The sequence below is a fragment of the Thamnophis sirtalis genome, unplaced genomic scaffold, assembly GCF_051295495.1.
Source record: "Thamnophis sirtalis isolate CommonGarterSnake01/CBP01778 unplaced genomic scaffold, rThaSir2_p1.2 scaffold_14, whole genome shotgun sequence".
NCBI lineage: Eukaryota > Metazoa > Chordata > Lepidosauria > Squamata > Natricidae > Thamnophis > Thamnophis sirtalis.
In genome coordinates, this window is record NW_028261394.1 from 3287900 (window position 1) to 3309433 (window position 21534).

The following is a 21534-nucleotide window of genomic DNA, read 5'->3' on the forward strand; positions in this document are numbered from 1 at the left end:
CTCAGGATGGGACGTTACCGTAACTCATTGCTATGACCATCACTTTTCCCCCCTCTTATGCTCATATTCTTCTAGGTCAGTGTTTCTCAACCTTGGCAACTTGAAGATGTCCGGACTTCAACTCCCAGAATTCCCCAGCCAGCGAATGCTGGCTGGGGAATTCTGGGAGTTGAAGTCCGGACATCTTCGGGTTGCCAAGGTTGAGAAACACTGTCCTAACCACTGCTGGGGAATTCTGGGAGTTGAAGTCCGGACATCTTCAAGTTGCCAAGGTTGAGAAACACTGTTCTAGGTGGTGCTAATTCTGTTAAACTTGGTCCTTTCTTACTTTATGGTGAGCTGGAAGGATGCAACTTCCTGCAAAAACTGGAGTTGCCAGCTAAGGCAAGGTTGGTGCGTAAGGGTTTGTCCCTTGTAGCTCCCCCCCCCCACGAAAAAAAGACATTAAACTGTGTGTAAACACACACACACACATCTACTAGTGACTTTTGAAACAATAGGTGCTTGTCTCCTTGATTGAAGAATTTCTTTGGAAAAAGCATTTGGAGATCATAAAACTCCACAGCCATTGTGTGAAGATGGTAGTGGGTGTGGGAGGGAGCGGTTGATTAATTGCTTTAATGAAGCTGGGGGTCTTTAATTATCTCTCTCCAGGCCCCTTACGTGGGCCCATCAATGAGAAGCTGTGTTTCTTCCCCTCCGCCTGGTTTTGATTTTGCTTCAACGCAACGTTCCTCAACCTGGATAACTGGGATGGATTTCAGTTCCCAGACTGGACTGCCATTTTGTCAGAAATGGTGTAAGGGGGGTGTGTGTCTCCTGCTTGGGCAGGGGGTTGGACTAGATGACCTACAAGGCCCCTTCCAACTCGGTTAATCTAAGCCAGGGGTGTCCAAACCTGGGCACTTAAAAGACTTGTGGACTTCAACTGGCTGGGGAATTCTGGGAGATGAAGTGCACAATAGCAATAGCAGTTAAACTTATATACCGCTTCATAGGGCTTTCAGCCCTCTCTAAGCGGTTTACAGAGTCAGCATATCGCCCCCAACAACAATCCGGGTCTTTACCCACCTCGGAAGGATGGAAGGCTGAGTCAACCCTAAGCCGGTGAGATTTGAACAGCCGAACTGCAGAACTGCAGTCAGCTGAAGTAGCCTGCAGTGCTGCATTTAACCACTGCGCCACCCCTGAGCTCATCCCAGAATTCCCCAGCCAGCTGTGCTTGCTTGAAATCTCCAACAAAAATAGCTGGCTGGGGGATTCTGGGAACTGAACGCCTCCCCTCCATCTTCCAGCGTCTCAGTTTGAGAACCAGATCCAGATGTTTCTCTCAGCACTGGCAGGGGTGGTGGTGGGGGATAAAAGTTGAATCTTTTGGCAGGTCATTTTTTCACGGATCCCCAAACCCACCCACCCCCATGGGTTAAGGACATCTGAACACTGCCCAGCCTGTGGCCAATTTTGGGGAAGCAGAAGTGCGCGCCACGCAATCTCTCGGGCGTCCAGGAAAAGCATCATCACCAGCCTGTTCAAAGATTGACAAAGAGGGCTCAAACTTTTGACCTCTGCCGCGTTTTGCAAAGGGCCTGCAGTTGAGCATCGAAAAAGAACTCATTCTTGTCGAGCTGAGCTTCTGCTTTTATCTCTGTCCTTCCTCTTTTGGGTCTCTTCCGAATGAGAAGGTGGAGTTTTTTCGGAGCGCTTTGGAAATTCCAGAGGCATCGCCATCTGTGATGAGTATCGTCTCCCCCCCCCCACCCTGGGTTTTTCAACTTTTTAAAATATCAATCTCTCCTCCCCTTCTGTTAAGGCGCAGATGATTACCAGGCAGGAGTGATCGCTATGTGGTGGTTAAATATTAAAGGGCTTGCCCTGTAGGTTAATCCTGTTTTCCATCTGGACTGCTCATCCTTAATCTCATGCTTCATTTGTATGGATCGGCCAACTGGAATTGGGCTTCCTAAACCTTGCATTGTCCCCTCTGACTTGTTCTACAAACCACAAAGGAAACCGTGGCTTATCGCGACGTGGGGATGCAGCCTCTTTTCCGACCCTTCTGGGGAAGCTAACCAGCATCAAGCAAACCTTGCTAGTTTAACCAGGGTTGCAACCATTCAGAACAAACATTGAGTGTTTGTGTGCAGACTTGAGACTGGGGTGGGGAGGGGATGAGTCCCGTGTTTTTGTGCTGAACGAGTGAAATTAGCCAGAGTTTCCTTCCTTTGGTCCACCAGTACGTTAGGCATTAAAGAAAGACCTGTGCTGTGTAAGTTACTAGCAGATGTCGAGGTGAGGGACGGTCAGGGCAACTAACAGAATTTGCAGCTTGCAAGGTGTGTGCAAACACCAGATGGGTTTTTTTGGGACTGGAGGCGAAAATGCAAATTCTCTGTGCTGCAACCTTTCCTGTTTTTAAAAGTTGTCTTTCCTTTTCGAAGGAGAGGAAGACATGGAGGGGGAAGTAAGAGTAGGAGAGAGGGGGGAGGGAAGAAGAGGGGAGGAGTGTGGGAGTTTGAGTTTGAATTTTATTTCATTTGTATGCCGCCCTTTTCCCTAAGGGGACTCAGGGCGGCTCACAGCTCAAAAAAGGGAAGGGGGATACAAACAGTTTGACAACAACACAAAACAATACATAATTAAAAAGCACAACAATCATACCATTCGAGATAGGGGCGACGATTCTTTAGCCCCAGGCCTGTCGGAACAGCCAGGTTTTAAGGGCTATGCGGAAGGCCTGGAGGGTGGTGAGGGTACGAAACGGGGAGATTCGTACCCTCACCACCCTGGAGAGTGGTGAGGGTACGAATCTCCACGCAGAGATTCGTTACCCTCACCACCCTGGGAGAGGAAGGGAAAGGAGAGGAGGAAAAAAGAAAGGAGGGAGAAAGAAGAAGAAGTAGAGTTGTTGTAAAATAAGATGGGTGGAAAAGCAATCTCACTTTTAACTTTAGGGAGAGGGAAAAAATGTTCTAAAGGTTAAAAGATAAGACATATTATTAATAATAGTTGTGAGAGTGTATATTTGTGACTGTACGTAGGGGAAATAAAAATAAACTTTTTTTTTCAAAGAAAGGAGTTATCTCCCTTTTCGGTTGCTCCCAACGCTTTTGAAAACAGTTGTTACAAGAAGTGGGACCGCAGCGTACGCACTTCCTTCCTGTGGTCGTAGCTTCAGCTGTAGGCAGAAACCTCTCCTGGCAGCAGTTCTGCAGAACCGCAAAATCAGCCCACGACGAAGGCGGCTGTGCCAACATCTTTGGTCAAGTTGACCCCAAAAAATAATAATAATTCTTTTCCTTCTTAAGAAGGAAGACCGGTGGCGGCTGTGTGTTTTAGGACATCTTGGGAAATTGAACGGATAGGTTAGGTAGGAAGATCCACTCTACGCCTGGGTGGGGTTTTGTTTTCGGTTTTTTAATTATTATTATTTTTTTAATTCCAGGCTTCTTTGGAGACTGGCGTTGGCATTTTAGAATTCGAATTCTGCGCCGTTTTAGAAGAGCCAGGTTGGGGATGAGGACGGGGATAGCGAGGATGGAAAGGCAGACCTGAATATCTTGAGCTTTTAAGAGAAGTTTGCAAGAGGATTTTGGGGGGGGGGGGAATATGTCGCTGGATTCACTTAACAAGCATAACAAAAAAAGGTTGCGAAATCAGGGGAACTCTCTTAAGAACAGACTTGCTTAGTGACGGAGGATCTGGGAGGCAGATAGGTATCACTATTTCTATCTCTCCATTCCCATCTCTCTCTCTCTCCTGTCCCTCCCTTCCTCCCTATCTGTCTGTCTGTCTCTTTTGTCTGTCCGTCCATCCATCCATCCAAACATCCATCCAACCAACCATCCATCCAACCATCCATCCAACCATCCATCCATCCATCCAACCATCCATCCATCCAACCATCCATCCATCCAACCATCCATCCATCCAACCATCCATCCAACCATCCATCCATCCATCCAACCATCCATCCATCCAACCATCCATCCAACCATCCATCCAACCATCCATCCATCCAACCATCCATCCATCCATCCATCCATCCATCCATCCATCCATCCATCCATCCATCCATCATCTATCATCTCCTCTCCTGTCTAAAAACAGGGAGAGGATGGTTTCTTCTTCCTCCTCCTCTTCCTCCTCCTCCTCTTCTTCCTCCTCCCCCACTCCGCAAACCCCATTCCCTTCTAGTGCTGATGATGTTCCCTAGTTGGGTAATGAAACTTCCGCAAGAAAACAGCCAAGCTCAGAGAGGACTGAATACCCCAATAATCCTCCTCCTTCCTCTTCCTCCTCCCTCTTCCCTCCTCCTCCTCCTCCCTCTCCTCCTTCCTCTTCCTCCTCCCTCTTCCCTCCTCCTCCTCCCCCTCCTCCTCCATCTCCTCCATGCAGAAATAACTTCTTGACAGCTAATTCAGGGCTTAAAAACTTGGCCAGCCAGAGAGAGTAACTGGGGCGAACCAGGAAAAGTGGCGGGAAGCTCCCTTGCCAAATTCCTGATGCGGTGAAAACTTTGCCCTGACAGGATCACACAAGAAAGCTGATCCTCCTCCTCCTCCTCCTCCTCCTCCTCCTGGCATTAGGAGTAGAGAGCGAGGAGGTCCTTCCTGGCCAAGGAAGGTGGTGGGTGGTCAGGAGCCTCTGCTGCCAGTGGTGGGCTTCTCCCCGACATGAGCTGTTGGCAGGGGCGCCTGTCGCCAAAATGCCAATTACGGAGGTCTGCAAAAGCATTTCTGGGGGGGTGGATGGAGCCTCTTTTTCTCAAAAGCATCCAAGGAGGATGGGCAAAAAAAATTGCTTTTTTTCCTTAGAGGAGAGCAAAGGAAGAACTTTTAAAAAATGAGCACCCTTAAATCCCTGGAAAGGTCAGATTTGATCCTTAAAGGACCTCCAAATAGAAATACCTTTCTTTCTTTCTTTCTTTCTTTCTTTCTTTCTTTCTTTCTTTCTTTCTTTCTTTCTTTCTTTCCTTCCTTCTTTGTTTCTCTTTCCTTCCTTCCTTTTCTTGCCTTTATTCCTTCCTTCTTTCTTCTTTCATCTATCTTTCTCCCACCTTTATCTTTCCTCTCCTTTTCCACCTTCCTTCTCCTTCCTTCCTTTTCCTGCTTTTATTCCTTCCTTCCTTCTTTCATCTATCTTTCTCCCACCTTTATCTTTCCTTTCCTTTTCCGCCTTCCTTCCTTCCTTTTCCTGCCTTTATTCCTTCCTTCATTCCTTCCTTCTTTCATCTATCTTTCTCTCACCTTTATCTTTCCTTTCCTTTTCCGCCTTCCTTCCTTTTCCTGCCTTTATTCCTTCCTTCCTTCCTTCCTTCATCTATCTTTCTCCACTTTATCTTTCCTTTCCTTTTCCGCCTTCCTTCCTTCCTTTTCCTGCCTTTATTCCTTCCTTCCTTCCTTCATCTATCTTTCTCCCACTTTATCTTTCCTTTCCTTTTCCGCCTTCCTTCCTTCCTTTTCCTGCCTTTATTCCTTCCTTCTTCTTTCATCTATCTTTCTCCCACCTTTATCTTTCCTCTCCTTTTACACCTTCCTTCTCCTTCCTTCCTTTTCCTGCTTTTATTCCTTCCTTCTTTCATCTATCTTTCTCCCACTTTCCTTTCCTTTTCCGCCTTCCTTCCTTTTCCTGCCTTTATTCCTTCCTTCCTTCTTCTTTCATCTATCTTTCTCTCACCTTTATTTTCCCTTCCCTTCTTCTCTCTTCTCCTCTCCTCTCCCGTTTTCCTTCCCTTTCTCCCGCCTTTATTATTTTTACAAATAGCTCAAGGCGGCTGAGCTATCCGACATACCTCCCTCCTCCTCCTCCTGTTTTCAGGTGCTTGCCAACCGCCCTGTGTTTATAACAGTCACAACGTCTCTGGCTTCACCGATCCTTCATTGGCCCCCTTCCCGACGAGTAAAGGGGAAGCACGATTCGCTTAACGACTGCGGGGATTTGCTTAAGAACCATGGCAAAACAAAAAAGGGGGGGGATGTGAAATCCGGGGCACGCTCGCTTAACAACCTCTTTGGGGCCGCAGCCTCTTCCGGCAGGAAAGGTGGGGGGGGGTCTTTCTCCCAGGGACCCCACTGGTGGGCCTCTTGCTAGCATGATGCCCCAACCGAGGTGGCGCAGTGGTTAGGGTGCAGTACTGCAGGCCACTTCAGCTGACTGTTATCTGCAGTTCGGCGGTTCAAATCTCACCGGCTCCAAGGTTGACTCAGCTTTCCATCCTCTTCCGAAACATGAGGACTAGCAGCTTGAGCTCAGAAGGGGCTCGACCGCCATGTAGATTTGACACATGGATCATTCACACCTGGGTCAGCGTGGCAAACCACATGTCAGCCCACCTGCCCTCACGGCATAACAAACCGATCCTTTCGTCCTTCGGTTCCGGATTTGCGAGCCCCTTTCTTGCCTTGTTATTTCCCTCCTCCTTGGGGGAACTGGGGTTTTTGGGGGGGTGGGATTGTTTTCAGGGCAGCGCATTCCAACGCCCAAGTTTTCCGCCCCTTGGCTAGAATTTCTGCCCTGGAGCAGACAGGCAGAGGCAGGCAGGCAGGCTGGGGTGCGTGCCGCAGTGCAGTCAGTCCACGCCTCCCTCCCCCAGGTGGCTTCTGTGTACACTATAAACACGGCTTGGCTCACTGTTTATACTCCAAACACAGGTGGAGGACTCAGCCGGCTGCCTTGGCAGCGCCGGCTGAGCTGGTTTGGCCCACTTCACTACGGCTTCCGCTGGATTTTGGGAGGCGGGGGGGGGGGGAGAGCCAAAGTCTTCTGCCTTTGCAACGATTTGGCAATAGCAATTGCCCCCCAACAATCTGGGTCCTCATTTTACCGACCTCAGAAAGATGGAAGGCTGAGTCAACCTTAACAAGATCAGGATCGAACTCCTGGCAGTGGGCAGAGTTAGCCTGCAATGCTGCATTCTAAGCACTGGCAGAAGGAAGGTTAGCAACCAGGAGAAAAATGGGAGCTTGCTAAAATAGGCTCCGGGTTTTTTTGCCACCGCTGGGTGCAACCTGCAAAATTCAGAAGGGAAGACAAGGGTTAATTGTCTCGCCGGCTTTTATTACCGTTCCTTAAAATCAGATTGCTGTTGGTGCAAAGGTCGGCAGATGCGTGTATGTTTGTGTGGGTGTTTGTGTTGGGTGCAAAAAAATGGGGCAATCTCTCCTTCTCATTCCCTCCAGGCGAGAGGTTTCTGCCAAGGGCACCGGCAGGAAAGGTGGGGAGGGGGTCTTTCTCTCAGGGACCCCACTGGTGGGCTTCTTGCTAGCATGATGCCCCAACCGAGGTGGCGCAGTGGTTAGGGTGCAGCACTGCAGGCCACTTCAGCTGACTGTTATCTGCAGTTCGGCGGTTCAAATCTCACCGGCTCAAGGTTGACTCAGCCTTCCATCCTTCCGAGGTGGGTGAAATGAGCACCCAGACTGTGGAGGCGATATGCTGACTCTGTAAACCGCTTAGAGAGGGCTGAAAGCCCTATGAAGCGGTATATAAGTCCAACTGCTATTGCTAACCCAGCAAACCTGGAGGAAGTCCCGCATCTTTGCAGCTCGCAGCAGACAGGAAGGGGAAATGGGTCACGAAAGCACTGAGTTGGGGGGGAAATACGGGCAGAAGGAGAAGAACTTCCGGTGACCATCAAGGAGGGCCTCCTCACCCACTGAAGAACCATCTCGTGGTCTTTCTTCTGAGGGGGGGGGATCCTGGATCCCCGTTCCTAAAACTCTGACCTGGCGAGAACTTCTGGGTTGTTTTCTGATGGGACTTTGCTATTGTTCCCCAGGACTCCATACATCCTGTGTTTCTTTCAACTGCAGCGTTTTGAGAAACAATGAGGTTTCCTGTCTATCCCCCAGGCTGGGACGCTTGGACAATGAAGGCTCCAGAGTCAAGCTAAGGGAGAGAAACCGTCTCTTCCCCCCCCCCTCCTTCCTTTAGTTAACTCATTTTGGCAGAGACAAGGAAGAAGGGCGGCCATGTCTGGTTGTATCTCTGGAACCGAGTGAACGCCAGTGGGAGATGGCCTGTCTCCTCTCTTAAAAAGGGGATGAGGAGCTGTTTGGTGGGACACCGTTGCTCTTCCCCAGCAGGGTGAGAAGATCTGCAGAAGGTGGATGGTGTAGGGCAGGGGCTGGCAACCTGCGGCTCTGGAGCTGCATGTGGCTCTTTCAAACCCTTGGCTGCGGCTCCCTGTTGCTGGTTCGCTCCACAATTGCTAGGGCTTTCGGTTAGGACGGTAGAGGAAAAAAGGACGCCGGACTAGGAGGAGACTCTATGGTGGGGGAAAGGGACTTCCGGTCAGCAGAGGAAAAAGGATGCCTGGCTAGGAGGGAGACTCTATGGTGGGGGGAAAGGGACTTCCGGTCAGCAGAGGAAAAAGGATGCCGCACTAGGAAGGAGACTCTATGGATGGTTAGGACCTTTGTGGCTCTTTGAGTGTTGAAGGTTGCCGACCTCTGGTGTAGGAGAAGGAGTGGCAGAAGCTGTGGGCGGAGTTAAAAGAGGAATCGGCCTAGAATCCCTAAGTAGCCACAAACAAACTACATAAGTCCAGCCACCTTGAGTCCCGTTGAACCCTATTGAATTGGAAGAGCCGAGGTGGCGCAGTGGTTAGGGTGCAGTACTGCAGGCCACTTTAGCTGACTGTCATCTGTAGTTCAGCGGTTCAAATCTCACCGGCTCAAGGTCGACTCGGCCTTCCATCCTTCCGAGGTGGGTGAAATGAGGACCCAGACTGTGGGGGGCGATATGCTGACTCTGTAAACCGCTTAGAGAGGGCTGAAAGCCCTATGAAGCGGTATATAAGTCTACTAAATAAATAAATTCAGAGCATGTTTCTGCTGTTAGCCAAGAAGATTCCTTCACGTAGGCTTTTAGCAATGAAGCAGTTTAACTGAATCTTCATCTGCGTCTGGTCTTCAGTGCTTGACAGAGGTTGTCCAAGGATTGACTCTGGTGTAGCAACTTGGTACACATGTGGAGAGAATAACAGAATAACAGAACAACCCCAGCTGAAATCATCCTGGGAGGAAGGCTATCAAGTAGGCCAGGAGACCCACCATCTCCCACCCACCCCCAAATAAATGTTCTAATGAATTGCTATTTCGGGATGGACAAACCCATCTTGGTAGCCACTTGGGAGAGTTGCCTAAAGAATAACAAGAGTTGGAAGGGACTTTGGAGGTCTTCTAGTCCAATCTCCTGCTCAGGCTAGAGACCTATCCCATTTCAGATAAGGGGTTGTCCAGGTTCTTCTTAGAATCTCCAGTGATGGAGCATCCACAGCTTCTAGAGGCAAGCTGTTCCACTGGTTAATTGTTCCCACTTTCGGGATAAGTGGTTGTCCAGGTTCTTCTTAGAATCTCCAGTGATGAAGCACCCACATCTTCTGGAGGCAAGTCCTGATCGCCACCCTCACGCATCTCCTCAAAAGGAGAGGTTTCTGGGAAGTTCCATCATCTCAGCACCTTTATAGTTTCAGGGGAGGGAAGGAGAGATTTCTGGAGGCCTCACGCCAAGGCGGGGTCCTCTTCCTGTTGGAACAGCTCAGCTGGGCTTCTCCCGCTTCCGAGAAGAAGCGGTTGGTTTGATTCTTGGCATCTTCAAGAGAAGCAGCTTGGGCATTAATCAAATAAAAAACATAATGGTCTCCCTTTGGGCTATTTTTAGCAGGCTGTGGATGAGCGGGAGGCTATTTTTGGGTGCGGAGTTGCTAGCGACGGCAGGCCTGATCTAATCTGGTAAATATGATGGGTTTCTCCTCCCTCCCTCCCCCCTTCCTTTCTTTTCCTTCTTTTTATGAAATTCCCGTTAAAGGGTTTCCAGCAGAATGTGGCCTTTCCTTGTGAGCACACCATTCCGGTTCCTTTGTTGTCCTTAAGCCCCGTTGCTTCGAGAAACTCTGGAATAACTCAGGAAGATGGTTTAATCCTTGACTAGGTCTCCTGGATTTAGACGCAAAACTCCAGATGACCACAAGGGGAGCCGAGGAGTTTGGTTGCCTTCTGGAGTTTTGTGAGTCCTGCTGGGGTCTTAACTTGAGCCTTCATGGCTTCCCTACCTGCATGGTTTTTTTAAAAAATATAGGTAAAGGTAAAGATTCCCCTTGTACATATGTGCTAGTCGTTCCCGACTCTAGGGGGCGGTGCCTATCTCCGTTTCAAAGCCGAAGAGCCAGCGCTGTCCGAAGACGTCTCCGTGGTCATGTGGCCGGCATGACTCGACGCCGAAGGCGCACGGAACAGCTGTTCCCTTCCCACCAAAGATGCTCCCTATTTTTTTACGTGCTTTCGAACTGCTAGATTGGCAGAAGCTGGGGCAAGTGACGGAAGCTCACTCCGTTATGCGGCGCTAGGGATTCGAACCGCCGGACTGCTTCTCTGCAAGATCCCAGGGTGGATCAACCGGAGACAGAAATGTTGGGAGGGGGTTGCAAGTGTTTGTGGCAAGAGAGTTAAAGAAGGCTCTTCCTCTCCTTTCTCCTCTCTGGATACACCTGGTGCAACTCTGCGGTTTTTTAGAACATGCCAACTGGGATAGAGGTTTATGATTTGTTTAGAGACGGCGCAATGCAATTATCTCGGTTTTGCAGGACAATAAACTTTTTTTTGTGTTTCTTTTCCTGCACATGCTTATGGTTTGGGGGGGTGGGGGGTGGTTTGAAATGGAAAGACAGATTATCAATCACGGGGTAGGGGTCTTGGGGGTCGGGGCTGACCTCTGAATCTGCAGGGTCGAACCCTGAACAGAGCATTGAGGGTCTTCTACAAAGGGCCAGGATGGGGTGGGGGGGGAAGGAGGGAAATCTCTCTTTGTTTTCCTTCTCTGGGAGTCTCCCCGGTTCCTTCTCTCTTTGTCTCCGGCGCTTAAACCAAGTTTTTTTGGCTGTAGACACCCTTCCCAAATATCCCAGGCCTCCCTCTGGTTAACCAATCCAGCTGTATGCTAATTGGGAGCGAGTTCCAGCCTCCCCTCCTGCGTTAAGTTGGCTGCAAGGCCATTGTTCGAAATCCCTCTGCTTCCTTGGCGGAAACTTTTTTCTTTGAATGGAATGGGAACCAGGGGGTGGGGGAGAATACCCTATGGTCCAAATTAGAGAGAACAACACTCTTTCTTTCTCTCTCTCTTTCTCTTTCTTTCCTTTTCTCTTCCTCCTTTCCTTTTCTCTTCCTCCCTTCCTTCCTTGCTTCCTTTTCTTCCTTCCTTCCTCTTCCTTCCTTCTTTCCTTTTCTTCCTTCCACCCTCCCTTCCTTCCTCCTTCCTCTTCTTACTTCCTTCCTTTTCTCCCTCCCTCCCTCCTCCTCTTCCTTCCTTCCTTTTCTTCCTCCCTCCTCCTCTTCCTTCCTTCCTTTTCTTCCTCCCTCCCTCCTCCTCTTCCTTCCTTCCTTTTCTTCCTCCTTCCTTCCTTCCTTCCTTTCTTTTCTTCCTTCTTTCCTTCTTTCCTTTTCTTCCTTCCACCCTCCCTTCCTTCCTCCTTCCTCTTCTTACTTCCTTCCTTTTCTCCCTCCCTCCCTCCTCCTCTTCCTTCCTTCCTTTTCTTCCTCCCTCCCTTCTCCTCTTCCTTCCTTCCTTTTCTTCCTCCTTCCTTCCTTCCTTTCTTTCTTTTCTTCCTTCTTTCCTTCTTTCCTTTTCTTCCTTCCACCCTCCCTTCCTCCTTCCTCTTCTTGCTTCCTTCCTTTTCTCCCTCCCTCCCTCCTCCTCTTCCTTCCTTCCTTCCTTCCTTCCTTCCTTTTCTTGCTTCCTTCCTTCTTTCCTTTTCTTCCTTCCACCCTCCCTTCCTCCTTCCTCTTCTTACTTCTGTTTCTCCCTCCCTCCTCCTCCTCTTCCTTCCTTCCTTTTCTTCCTCCCTCTCTCCTCCTCTTCCTTTCCTTCCTTCCTTCCTTCCCTGTCTTGCTTGCGCACGGCCATCCTCTCTCTCCTCTCCCAACCAGATCCTGAACAATCACCCTCCTTGCCACCCTCCCCCACCCCAGCCCTCCCAGACAGGCAGCAGATGCCAGCCCCCCCCTCTCCCTCCCTCCCTCCCTCTGTCAATAAGAAAGTGCAGCCAGGCAGGTGGTGGAGATGGCAGGGCGGGGCAGCCTTCCCCATACTTTTGGCTTATGTTCAGGTGGCCGTTGGAGGTGAACCACTTCCAGGCAAGGTGGGTGGTGCTGCCACCCGTTATCAGGCCAGCCTCGGGGCCAGGTGTGGTGGAGGATGAAGACCAGAGTTGGCCCTCCCTGGGTTTGTGGTGGTCACTGCAGCTTGGTAGAAGGGATGATCCCAGAAGGAGTTCGACCTTAGAAGGGTTGGGGGACCCACGGCAGGTGTGCAGAGTCCCCCCAATGAATGCAAATCCTCAATGCAATATTCCAAAGGCAACAGCAGATGCACAGGTAAAGGTCACCTGGCGGAAGGCTAAGCCCACCTTTTCCTTCCCCCCCCAAAAAAAGGCCTTTCCAGGCCTTTTTGAAATGTTTCATCAGTAAATCTCTTTGCAATGCAAATGAAGGTTTTGCTCCAGGCTGGGTTTATTTCCTCTTTTATCTTCTTTCGAAAGTTCTCCTGGGCCATGAGCTCCACCTGAACTCAACCTGGTGGTGCTTACGGGGGGGGGGGGGGGGGGCACCAAACCGCTTGCTTAAAACAACAACTAGGCGCTTACCCCCCCCCAAACATCCCAAGCTTGGTTTACACCCCCGCTTCTAAACTCCAAACGATGATTTACGATGCAACGGAAGGTTCTATGCAAATCCCCGTCAACGGCTGCAATTTGCATGGGGATTTGAATGAATGCAATCTGGATTTGTGACGTCGGGATGACCAAACACCTCTGCTTGACATGATTGAAGGCAGCACATTCCTAAATATCTTTTCTCCCCTCCTCTTTTTCAGACTTACATCTTCACCGATGGCGAAGACCAAGAACTCAAGCAGAGAATTGGTGAGTGGATGGGATTTCCTCTTGGGCAGGTGTTGAAAATGTCCTTTTCTTACAAATCTTTATGGTGGGATTCCCAGGGAATGGGGCCCCCCCGATTAACTTCCCCCCCCCCAGGGGAAGGGAGGGAAGGTGGATACTTACTCAGTGAGTGTTTAATGAGGACCCCTCCCTGCCTCCCAAGCTAGTTCAGGCCCTCCTATTCTTCTGATGCTAATGAACTCTATTCATGCCTCCAATTGATTCCTCTCCAGAGTAGCAGGTGGCAAATGATGAGAAAAGATTGGCATGAATAGGGGGACAAGGAATTCTCCCTCCTGTTAAAAAGTGGGGGGAGGGCTGGGAAAATCCAGTTTTCTGTTCCACTTCCCACGTTAATCCTTTCTGAGTTAACACTCGGCTGGGTTAAGGCTGGGAACAAAGGCACTTCCATTTGGTCAAGAGGAGAATGAGTTCTTCTTTGTGGTTGTTAGTCACGAAGTTGTGTCTACCCCATCGCGCCCCATGGACAACGTACCTCCAGGCCTTCCTTTTTCTTTCTTTTTGAATTCAGTAACTTCGTCTTTTAAGGCAACTGAATGTTTTTTTTTCCCCTTCTCTCTCTTCAGGAAATGTCATCAACACCAATTGTTCTTCGGCTCACAGCCGCCAAGCCTTATCCTGCAAGATGGCGGTGGAATATGACAAGTTCATTGAATCCGGACGGAAGTAAGTGGAGAGGAGAAGGCTCAGTTGAAATGTTTGAAGGCAAAGAGTCCTTGGGTTAGGAGATGCCCTAATGGATCACACATCGGTGATTTACATAAGTGCCTTGGAATTCCCCGGCTCCTGACCTAATCCAGTCTTGTTTTCATCCTGGTGTTAGGTGGTTTTGCCACGTGGACGATGACAATTACGTGAATGTCCGGATGTTGGTCAAACTGCTCTCCAGCTATGCTCACACGCAGGATATCTACATTGGGAAGCCCAGTTTGGACAGGCCCATCCAGGCCACTGAGAGAATCAGCGAGAACAAGATGGTAAGCCCACCAGGAGAATGACGGGACTTGTTGGTGAACATTTGGGCATGCACATCTTCTAAAGCAGTGGTCTCCAACCTTGGCAACTTTAAGACCTGTGGACTTCAACTCCCAGAGTTCCTCAGCCAGCTTTGCTGGCTGAGGAACTCTGGGAGTTGAAGTCCACAAGTCTTAAAGTTGCCAAGGTTGGAGACCACTGTTCTAAAGAAACGGACTCTCCTGGTTCAAAGGAGGCATCCCTTTCTTGAGGAAAACCTTGGGTGGGTTCTCTATCTTGGCCCCGACTCTCTCTGAGAAGTTGGCCAAAACTTTTGACTCCATGTGCTCTTCTGTGTCAAAGAAGATCCTTCTTGAGTCTTCATCTCTTCATTCTTCTCATCCCACAGCATCCGGTCCACTTCTGGTTTGCCACCGGTGGCGCTGGTTTCTGCATCAGTCGTGGCCTAGCACTGAAGATGACCCCTTGGGCCAGGTAAGAGACTTCATTAAGTTGAGGGTAAAATAGTTGCAATATGAAAGCTGGAGGATTTAAAAAAAATAAGCAAGGTATACACATCAACCAGGGACAATGTGGCTCAGTAGCTAAGATGCTGAGCTTGTCGATCAGAAAGGCCGGCAGTTCGGTGGTTTGAATCCCTAGCGCTGCATAACGGAATGAGCTCCCGTGACTTGCCCCAGCTTCTGCCAACCTAGCAGTTCGAAAGCAGCTAAAAAAGGCAAGTAGAAAAATAGGAGCCACCTTTGGTGGGAAGGGAACAGCGTTCCGTGCGCCTTCGGCGTTGAGTCATGCCGGCCACATGACCACGGAGATGTCTTCGGACAGCGCTGGCTCTTCGGCTTTGAAACGGAGATGAGCACTGCCCCCTAGAATCGGGAATGAGTAGCACCTATGTGCGAGGGGAAGCTTTACCTTACTCATCAACCATGCCTGTCACATCTCAATGGTGGTTACAGATCAAACTCCATAATATTTATGAGCCACATTTTAGCATCCTTGATGCAAAAGGCCATTTCTTAAACATACAAAGGAAGTTACTTAGTGGGACACCAAAGTTTTAGCAGGTTTCCCCCTTAATTTTTCCAAATTCCCCTACGCTCCGAGTTTAACCTGTGGGAGACCCAGTCGTGACGCACTCAAACTATGCTTAACAAGTCTCGTTTGAATACGACACAGGAATCTTATCACCTGACATTCTCATCAGTTGGAAAACCACCTTCACCAATTGCATTTACACAAATATAAATCTGGGGGCATTTTAATGTTAGAGTTTAACCCTTTGTGGGTTTTCAAATTGGGAACAGGTGGAATGATAATGAAAACCTGCTTTTTCTTACTCTTCTCCAATTCTCGTCCCTTTCTCTCCAGCGGTGGACACTTCATGAGCACCGCGGAAAAAATCCGTCTCCCTGATGATTGCACCATTGGGTACATCATAGAATCTGTCCTGGGGGTGAAGCTGATCCGAAGTAATCTTTTCCACTCGCATCTCGAGAATCTCCATCAAGTACCCAAGTCGGAGATCCATAAACAGGTAAAAACACTAAAGGGTTTAAGTCACCCAGACCAAGAAACAAAGCTTTAAGACAATCAGACGTTCAGATATTGGGAATCTGGGTCAAACTTACCCCAGCTGAAATCATCCTAGGAGGAAGGCTACCACGTTGGCCAGGAGACCCACCATCTCTCCCCCCACCCAAATAAATGTTTTCATGAATTGCTATTTTGGGATGGACAAACCCATCTTGGCAGCCACTTGGGGAGAGTTGTCTAAAGAATAACAAGAGTTGGAAGGGACTTTGGAGGTCTTCTAGTCCAATCTCCTGCTCAGGCTAGAGACCTATCCCATTTCAGATAAGTGGTTGTCCAGGTTCTTCTTAGAATCTCCAGTGATGGAGCATCCACAACTTCTAGAGGCAAGCTGTTCCACTGGTTAATTGTTCCCACTTTCGGGAAGTTTCTCCTTAATTCTAGGTTGCATCTCTCCTTGATGGGTTTCCACCCATTGCTTCTTGTCCTGCCCTCAGGTGTTCTGGAGAATAGCTTGACTCCCTCTTCTTTGGGGCAGCCCCTGAGATATTGGAAGACTGCTATCATGTCTCCCTTAGTCCTTCTTTTCATTAAACTAGACATCCCCAGTTCCTGCAACTGTTCTCCATGTGCTTTTAAAAGGAGCGTCTCTTTGCTGTCTTTGTAGCTAAATCTTGCATTCCCCTCCCCCCTTCTTTTTCCCCCAAGGTCACTTTGAGTTATGGGATGTTTGAAAACAAGAGGAATTCCATCCACATGAAGGGGGCTTTCTCGGTGGAGGAAGATCCTTCCAGGTAAGAATCGCATCTACATGAAGGGAAGAGGTTAAAATGACAGAAAGGAAACAATATTTCCATCCCTAATCTTTGCAGACAGACAGACAGATTTAGATAGATATAGATAGATGATACTGTAGATAGATGATAGAATATGATTAATAGATGATAGATAGATAGATGATAGATAGATAGATACAGATAGATGATAGATTGATTGATTGATAGATATAGATAGATGATAGATGATAGATATACTGTAGATAGATGATAGAATATGATTAATAGATAGATAGATAGATAGATAGATAGATAGATAGATAGATAGATAGATAGATAGATACAGATAGATGATAGATAGATGATACTGTAGATAGATGATAGAATTATTAATAGATAGATGATAGATAGATAGATATAGATGATAGATTGATTGATAGATAGATATAGATATAGATAGATAGATAGATAGATAGATAGATAGATAGATAGATACAGATAGATGATAGATTGATAGATAGATATAGATAGATAGATAGATAGATAGATAGATAGATAGCTATACTGTAGATAGATGATAGAATATGATTAATAGATAGATGATAAGATAGATAGATAGATAGATGATAGATAGATAGATAGATAGATAGATGATAGATAGATAGATAGATAGATAGATAGATAGATAGATAGATAGATAGATAGATAGAGGTAGGTAGGTAGGTAGGTAGTGATAGAGATGATAGATGATAGATGATAGATAGATAGATAGATAGATACAGAGATGATTGATTGATAGATATAGATAGATATAGATAGATGATAGATAGATGATACTGTAGATAGATAGAATATGATTAATAGATAGATGATTGATAGATAGATAGATAAGATAGATAGATAGATAGATAGATGATAGATAGATAGATAGATAGATAGATAGATAGATAGATAGATAGATAGATAGATAGGTTGCAATTTAGAACCCAAGTTGTACGTTGACACTGAGCTGGCTGCGTCCTTCTTGACCTTCGTCCCAACATCTGTATTTTTTTCCTTTTTCTTCCAGGTTTCGCTCCATCCATTGTTTGCTGTACCCGGATACGCCTTGGTGTCCGTCCGACGTCGTATACTAAAATATCTCGACGTCCCCCTTAACCTCGTCCCGAGTTCTCCGGTATCCGAAGACCTTCTGGGACCCGTATTTTTTAATGATTGTGTCTGTATGCCTGCGCTCTTCGTTTGCTGTGAAGCAATGCGCTCCTAATTACTGTGGTTAGTTCACAGTGTGTGTGTGTGTGTGTGTGTGTTTCCACCGGCTGTTGCGTGGTCTTCTTGTTCCTCGCTGCATCTCCCGGTGACTATCAGGGTATAAATATTTCAGAAGCCCCCAATGCAAGAAGCCATTGTGATGGGTTTTCTTTCTTCTTTATTCTCCAGCCCTCCCTTCCTTTGCAAGGGCTTCAAGGGAGGCCCTTTTCCCAGAATATTTTGAGAGGCACATCCTTTCCCCCCCCCCCCCACACCTCCATTTCTCACGAGCCGCGAAAAGCCGCTGTGCAACCTGCCAAATTCTTAAGCACTTTTAAAAACCATGTGTTGTGGCTAAGATGCTAAGCAGCTATGGGGTTGCCCCCATTTTAAATGGTTGAAAGAAAGGTCCGGGATGTGTTTCTCAAACTCGTAACTTTCAGGCGGATGGATTTCAGTTCCCAGAATTCCCCAGCCACCTTCTACGTAAAGCGTACTGCCTGGGGAATTCTGGGAGTTGAAGTCCAGACATCTTCAAGTTGCCAAGGTTGAGAAACACTGTCTTAAGGCATGCTAGCTGGGGAATTCTGGGAGTTGAAGTCCACAGATCTTAAAAGCATGCTGGCTGGGGGATTCTGGGAGCTGAAGTCCACCCCTCGTAATTTTTTTTGGGGGGGGGGAATTTGGGGAGTTGAAGTCCACTCGTCTTAAAAGTTACCCAGTTTTGAGAAGCACCGGACTAATGCTTAACCTGGTTGCATAGTGGTTTGGGCTGTTGGTGGTTATTGATACCTGCAAGATGGCGTTTTACAGCATTGTAATCAAAGCCAGGATGTCATTTTGCAGATTTTTTCACACGCCTCTCTCCCCCCAAAAACCTGGTCTTTTTCAGCTGGGGTCTTTTAGCTTTGTGGTACCCCAGTTCCAATCATCTTTTCTGGCTGGGAACCATTGGAGTGAGACTCTAACATAGCTAGAAGATGTCCCTGTTTTTGGCCATCCACTGTCTTCCTTCCTATTTTTTACATACCTTCCCCCCCCTCCCCGCTTCTTGCTTTTCCAGGCTCCGCGTAATTTTTCAGATGAAGGTTTACATAGGAAAAAAAAAGTTTTTTTGCTGATTTGCTCTGTGGTTTTGTCCATTTTTTATTTTTTTTTGGGTGGATGTTGCCTCGTGCTATTTGCAGACTTTCCCCTCTGAGAGGTTAGCTTTTTCTCCCCTAAATTCATTTAGAGCTGGTCTCTTCAACGTTCCCCTTTCGCAGTTGCACTGAAGGGAGACTCTTAATGATAAATAGAGGTTTTGGGGTGGCAAGGAGCTAATATCTTATCCTTTCCACCCTGGCCTCCATGCCTTTACAGAAGGTTCGGTGGGCTTTTTATGAGTAAACAGGCAAAGGATTGCAAAACTGCACCTAAGTCCAGAACTATGGAATGCACCTGTAGTTGCATTTAATTCTGATTTAATTTAATTAAAACAATATTTAATACCAAATGTAAGCAAAGAGTTGATAGCAGATTGGAAGACTACAGCTCCAGAAATTATATATATATATATATATATATATATATATATATATATGTATATGTATATGTATATGTATATGTATATGTATATGTATATGTATATGTATATGTATATGTATATGTATATGTATATGTATATGTATATGTATATGTATATGTATATGTATATGTATATGTATATGTATGTATATGTATGTATGTATGTATGTATACATATGTATGTATGTATGTATGTATGTATGTATACATACATACATACATACATACATACATACATACATACATATATATATATATATATATATATATATATATATATATATGCAAGGGACATGGTGGCTCAGTGGCTAAGGCGTTGAGCTTGTTGATCTGAAAGGTCAGCAGTTCAGCGGTTCGAATCCCGATTGCCGCCTAAGAGGGAGCTCCCGTTTCCTGTCCCAGCTTCTGCCAATCTAAATTTGTTTATTCCTAGTTCTGCCTTGTTGCACGTATGTCAGTAAGAATGACAACATTAGCCTATGTAGATTCAAAATTTTAGACCCTTTGAAGATGCAATTATTTTGATTCTACTAAATATAATTTATATATATATATATATAATGAGCAATCCTCTGTGGAGTTTACTGAGGCGGAGATGCTACCCTGTTTCCTGGGTTTGTTCCCAGGAAAGCACAAAATGTAGGCTCACGACCTAGGGGCCCATCTGAATTAATATTTAAGTAAGTAATTTAAGTAATATTTAATTTTACTTACTGTAAGTAAGTCTCTTAATTTTACGGACCAATTGGGAGGAACCCGCGTCCGTTAAAGCCAAATGTTCATGAAGCCCAATGCTACGTAACACCCTTCAATGTTACGTGATGTTCATAATATTTATGTCCTGTACACCCATGTGCTTTACAAAAAAGTATCCTGTGCACATGGTCTGATTTACCAAGCTGTTGTTTTGCTGAAGCCACCCGAATTCAGATATTGTCTGTTAAATCCAAAGTCTGTTGAATCAGGGTCTGTAAAATCGAGATGTGATCGTAGCAACATCCAGACTCAAAATTTTCGTGGTTGGTAGGAATGACTTGTGGGTTAAGTTAAAAGGAGTATAAAGATGTTGGAAGCAATGGAAGACGCCCGTATTTCTCTTGTACGTTGGATATGGTGTTGATTCACTGTCTCCCTTCGCTGCAATTTTTCTGTCTCGGGGAGATTTGGCTGTCGCATTTTCACCGCAAGGAGTTGAATTTAACTCTCCTGCAAAATGCCGCATAGCTTCTTCTTCCTAGGTCTCAAAAGCAGAGACAGGAGAGGCGAAAGCTTCCCTTGCAAATGAAAATTTAAAAAATATAATAAAAAACAAAATCCAACAACAACAAGACCCATACTGGGTAGTGTTTGTAAATATTTTATTGCAACAGTGTTATTTACTGTGCCTTTTTTGTGTGTGAAAAATGTTGAGTCCTGTGTGATTTTTGTCAAAGGTGGGTTTAAAAGTGTTTTTTTTGTCCTTCGTGGATCAGCAAAAAAAAGGAAATATGTTTTTTTTTCCTGATCTGTTGAAAGAACAAAAAAGAAATGGAAAAAGTTCTGTGTCGTTTGTCACTTATTTGTAATTTATAAATCCCAGTATCTGGGAATGTTGCTTTCTGTAAAGTAGTGTACATATATATATATATTATGTGACTCTCGCTATAAATATATATATATATATTAAAGAGGAAAAATGTGTGGGAGGGAAATAATGATTAATATTCTCAGGGAATTAAACCTGATCACTGCCACAGAGTGCCTGTGGCCTGTGTGTTCTTTGTGCTTTCAATAAAAGAATTTGTTGGCTAATTAATTACTTGAAGCTCTTCTGTTCTGTTTTGCGTTTTGCGTTTTTTTTTAACAATTTCTTGCTTTCTCTGCTTTCCTGGGGGATTCTGGGAGTTAAAGTCCACACCTCTGCAAGTTGCCAAGTTTGAGACCAGACCAGAAGATCCAACCCTCTTACTCTGTTCTAAATATAACTAACCTAGTTTGTGCACAGAGCCTTGAGATCCAGGAAGAGCGGTGGGTTGGACTAGAAGACCTCTAAGGTCCCTTCCAGCTCTTGTGATTCTAGGAGTCTAAACCTGAAAGCTCGATGGAGGAATTTACAGGTAGTCCTCGACTTAACAACCACAACTCGGCCCCAAAATTACTGACGCCAAGCCAGACATTTGTGAAGCAAGCTGTCCCATTTTACGACCACCCTTGCCACTAAGTGAATCCCTGCAGTTGTTAAGAGTTAGTAAGATGGTTAAGTGGAGAAGGGAAGGAAGAAGAGAAGGAGGGAAGGAGAGAAGAAAGGAGGGAAGGAAGGAAGGAATGTAGGAGAGAAGGAAGGGGGAAGGAAGGAGGAAAGGAAGGGGGAAAGGAAGGAGAGGAGGAGAGAAGAAAGGAGGGAAGGAAGGAGGGAAGGAAGCAGGGAAGGAGGTGGGAAGGAGAGGAGAGAAGAAAGGGGGAGGGAAGGGGGAAGGAGGGAGGGAAGGAAGGAGGGAA

At 46.6% G+C, this 21534-nt stretch overlaps 1 protein-coding gene across 1 annotated transcript; it reads left to right on the forward strand.

Annotated features, from left to right (window-relative positions):
* Positions 1-12781: 12781 nt before the first annotated feature.
* On the forward strand, positions 12782-18161 carry LFNG (LFNG O-fucosylpeptide 3-beta-N-acetylglucosaminyltransferase). Its single transcript, XM_087728758.1, has 7 exons — positions 12782-12919; positions 13525-13624; positions 13782-13935; positions 14322-14407; positions 15302-15467; positions 16172-16257; positions 17309-18161. Exons 2-7 carry the CDS (start codon positions 13584-13586, stop codon positions 17373-17375), a joined length of 600 nt encoding a protein of 199 aa, XP_087584884.1. The 5' UTR covers positions 12782-12919; positions 13525-13583; the 3' UTR covers positions 17376-18161.
* The last annotated feature ends 3373 nt before the right edge of the window (positions 18162-21534 follow it).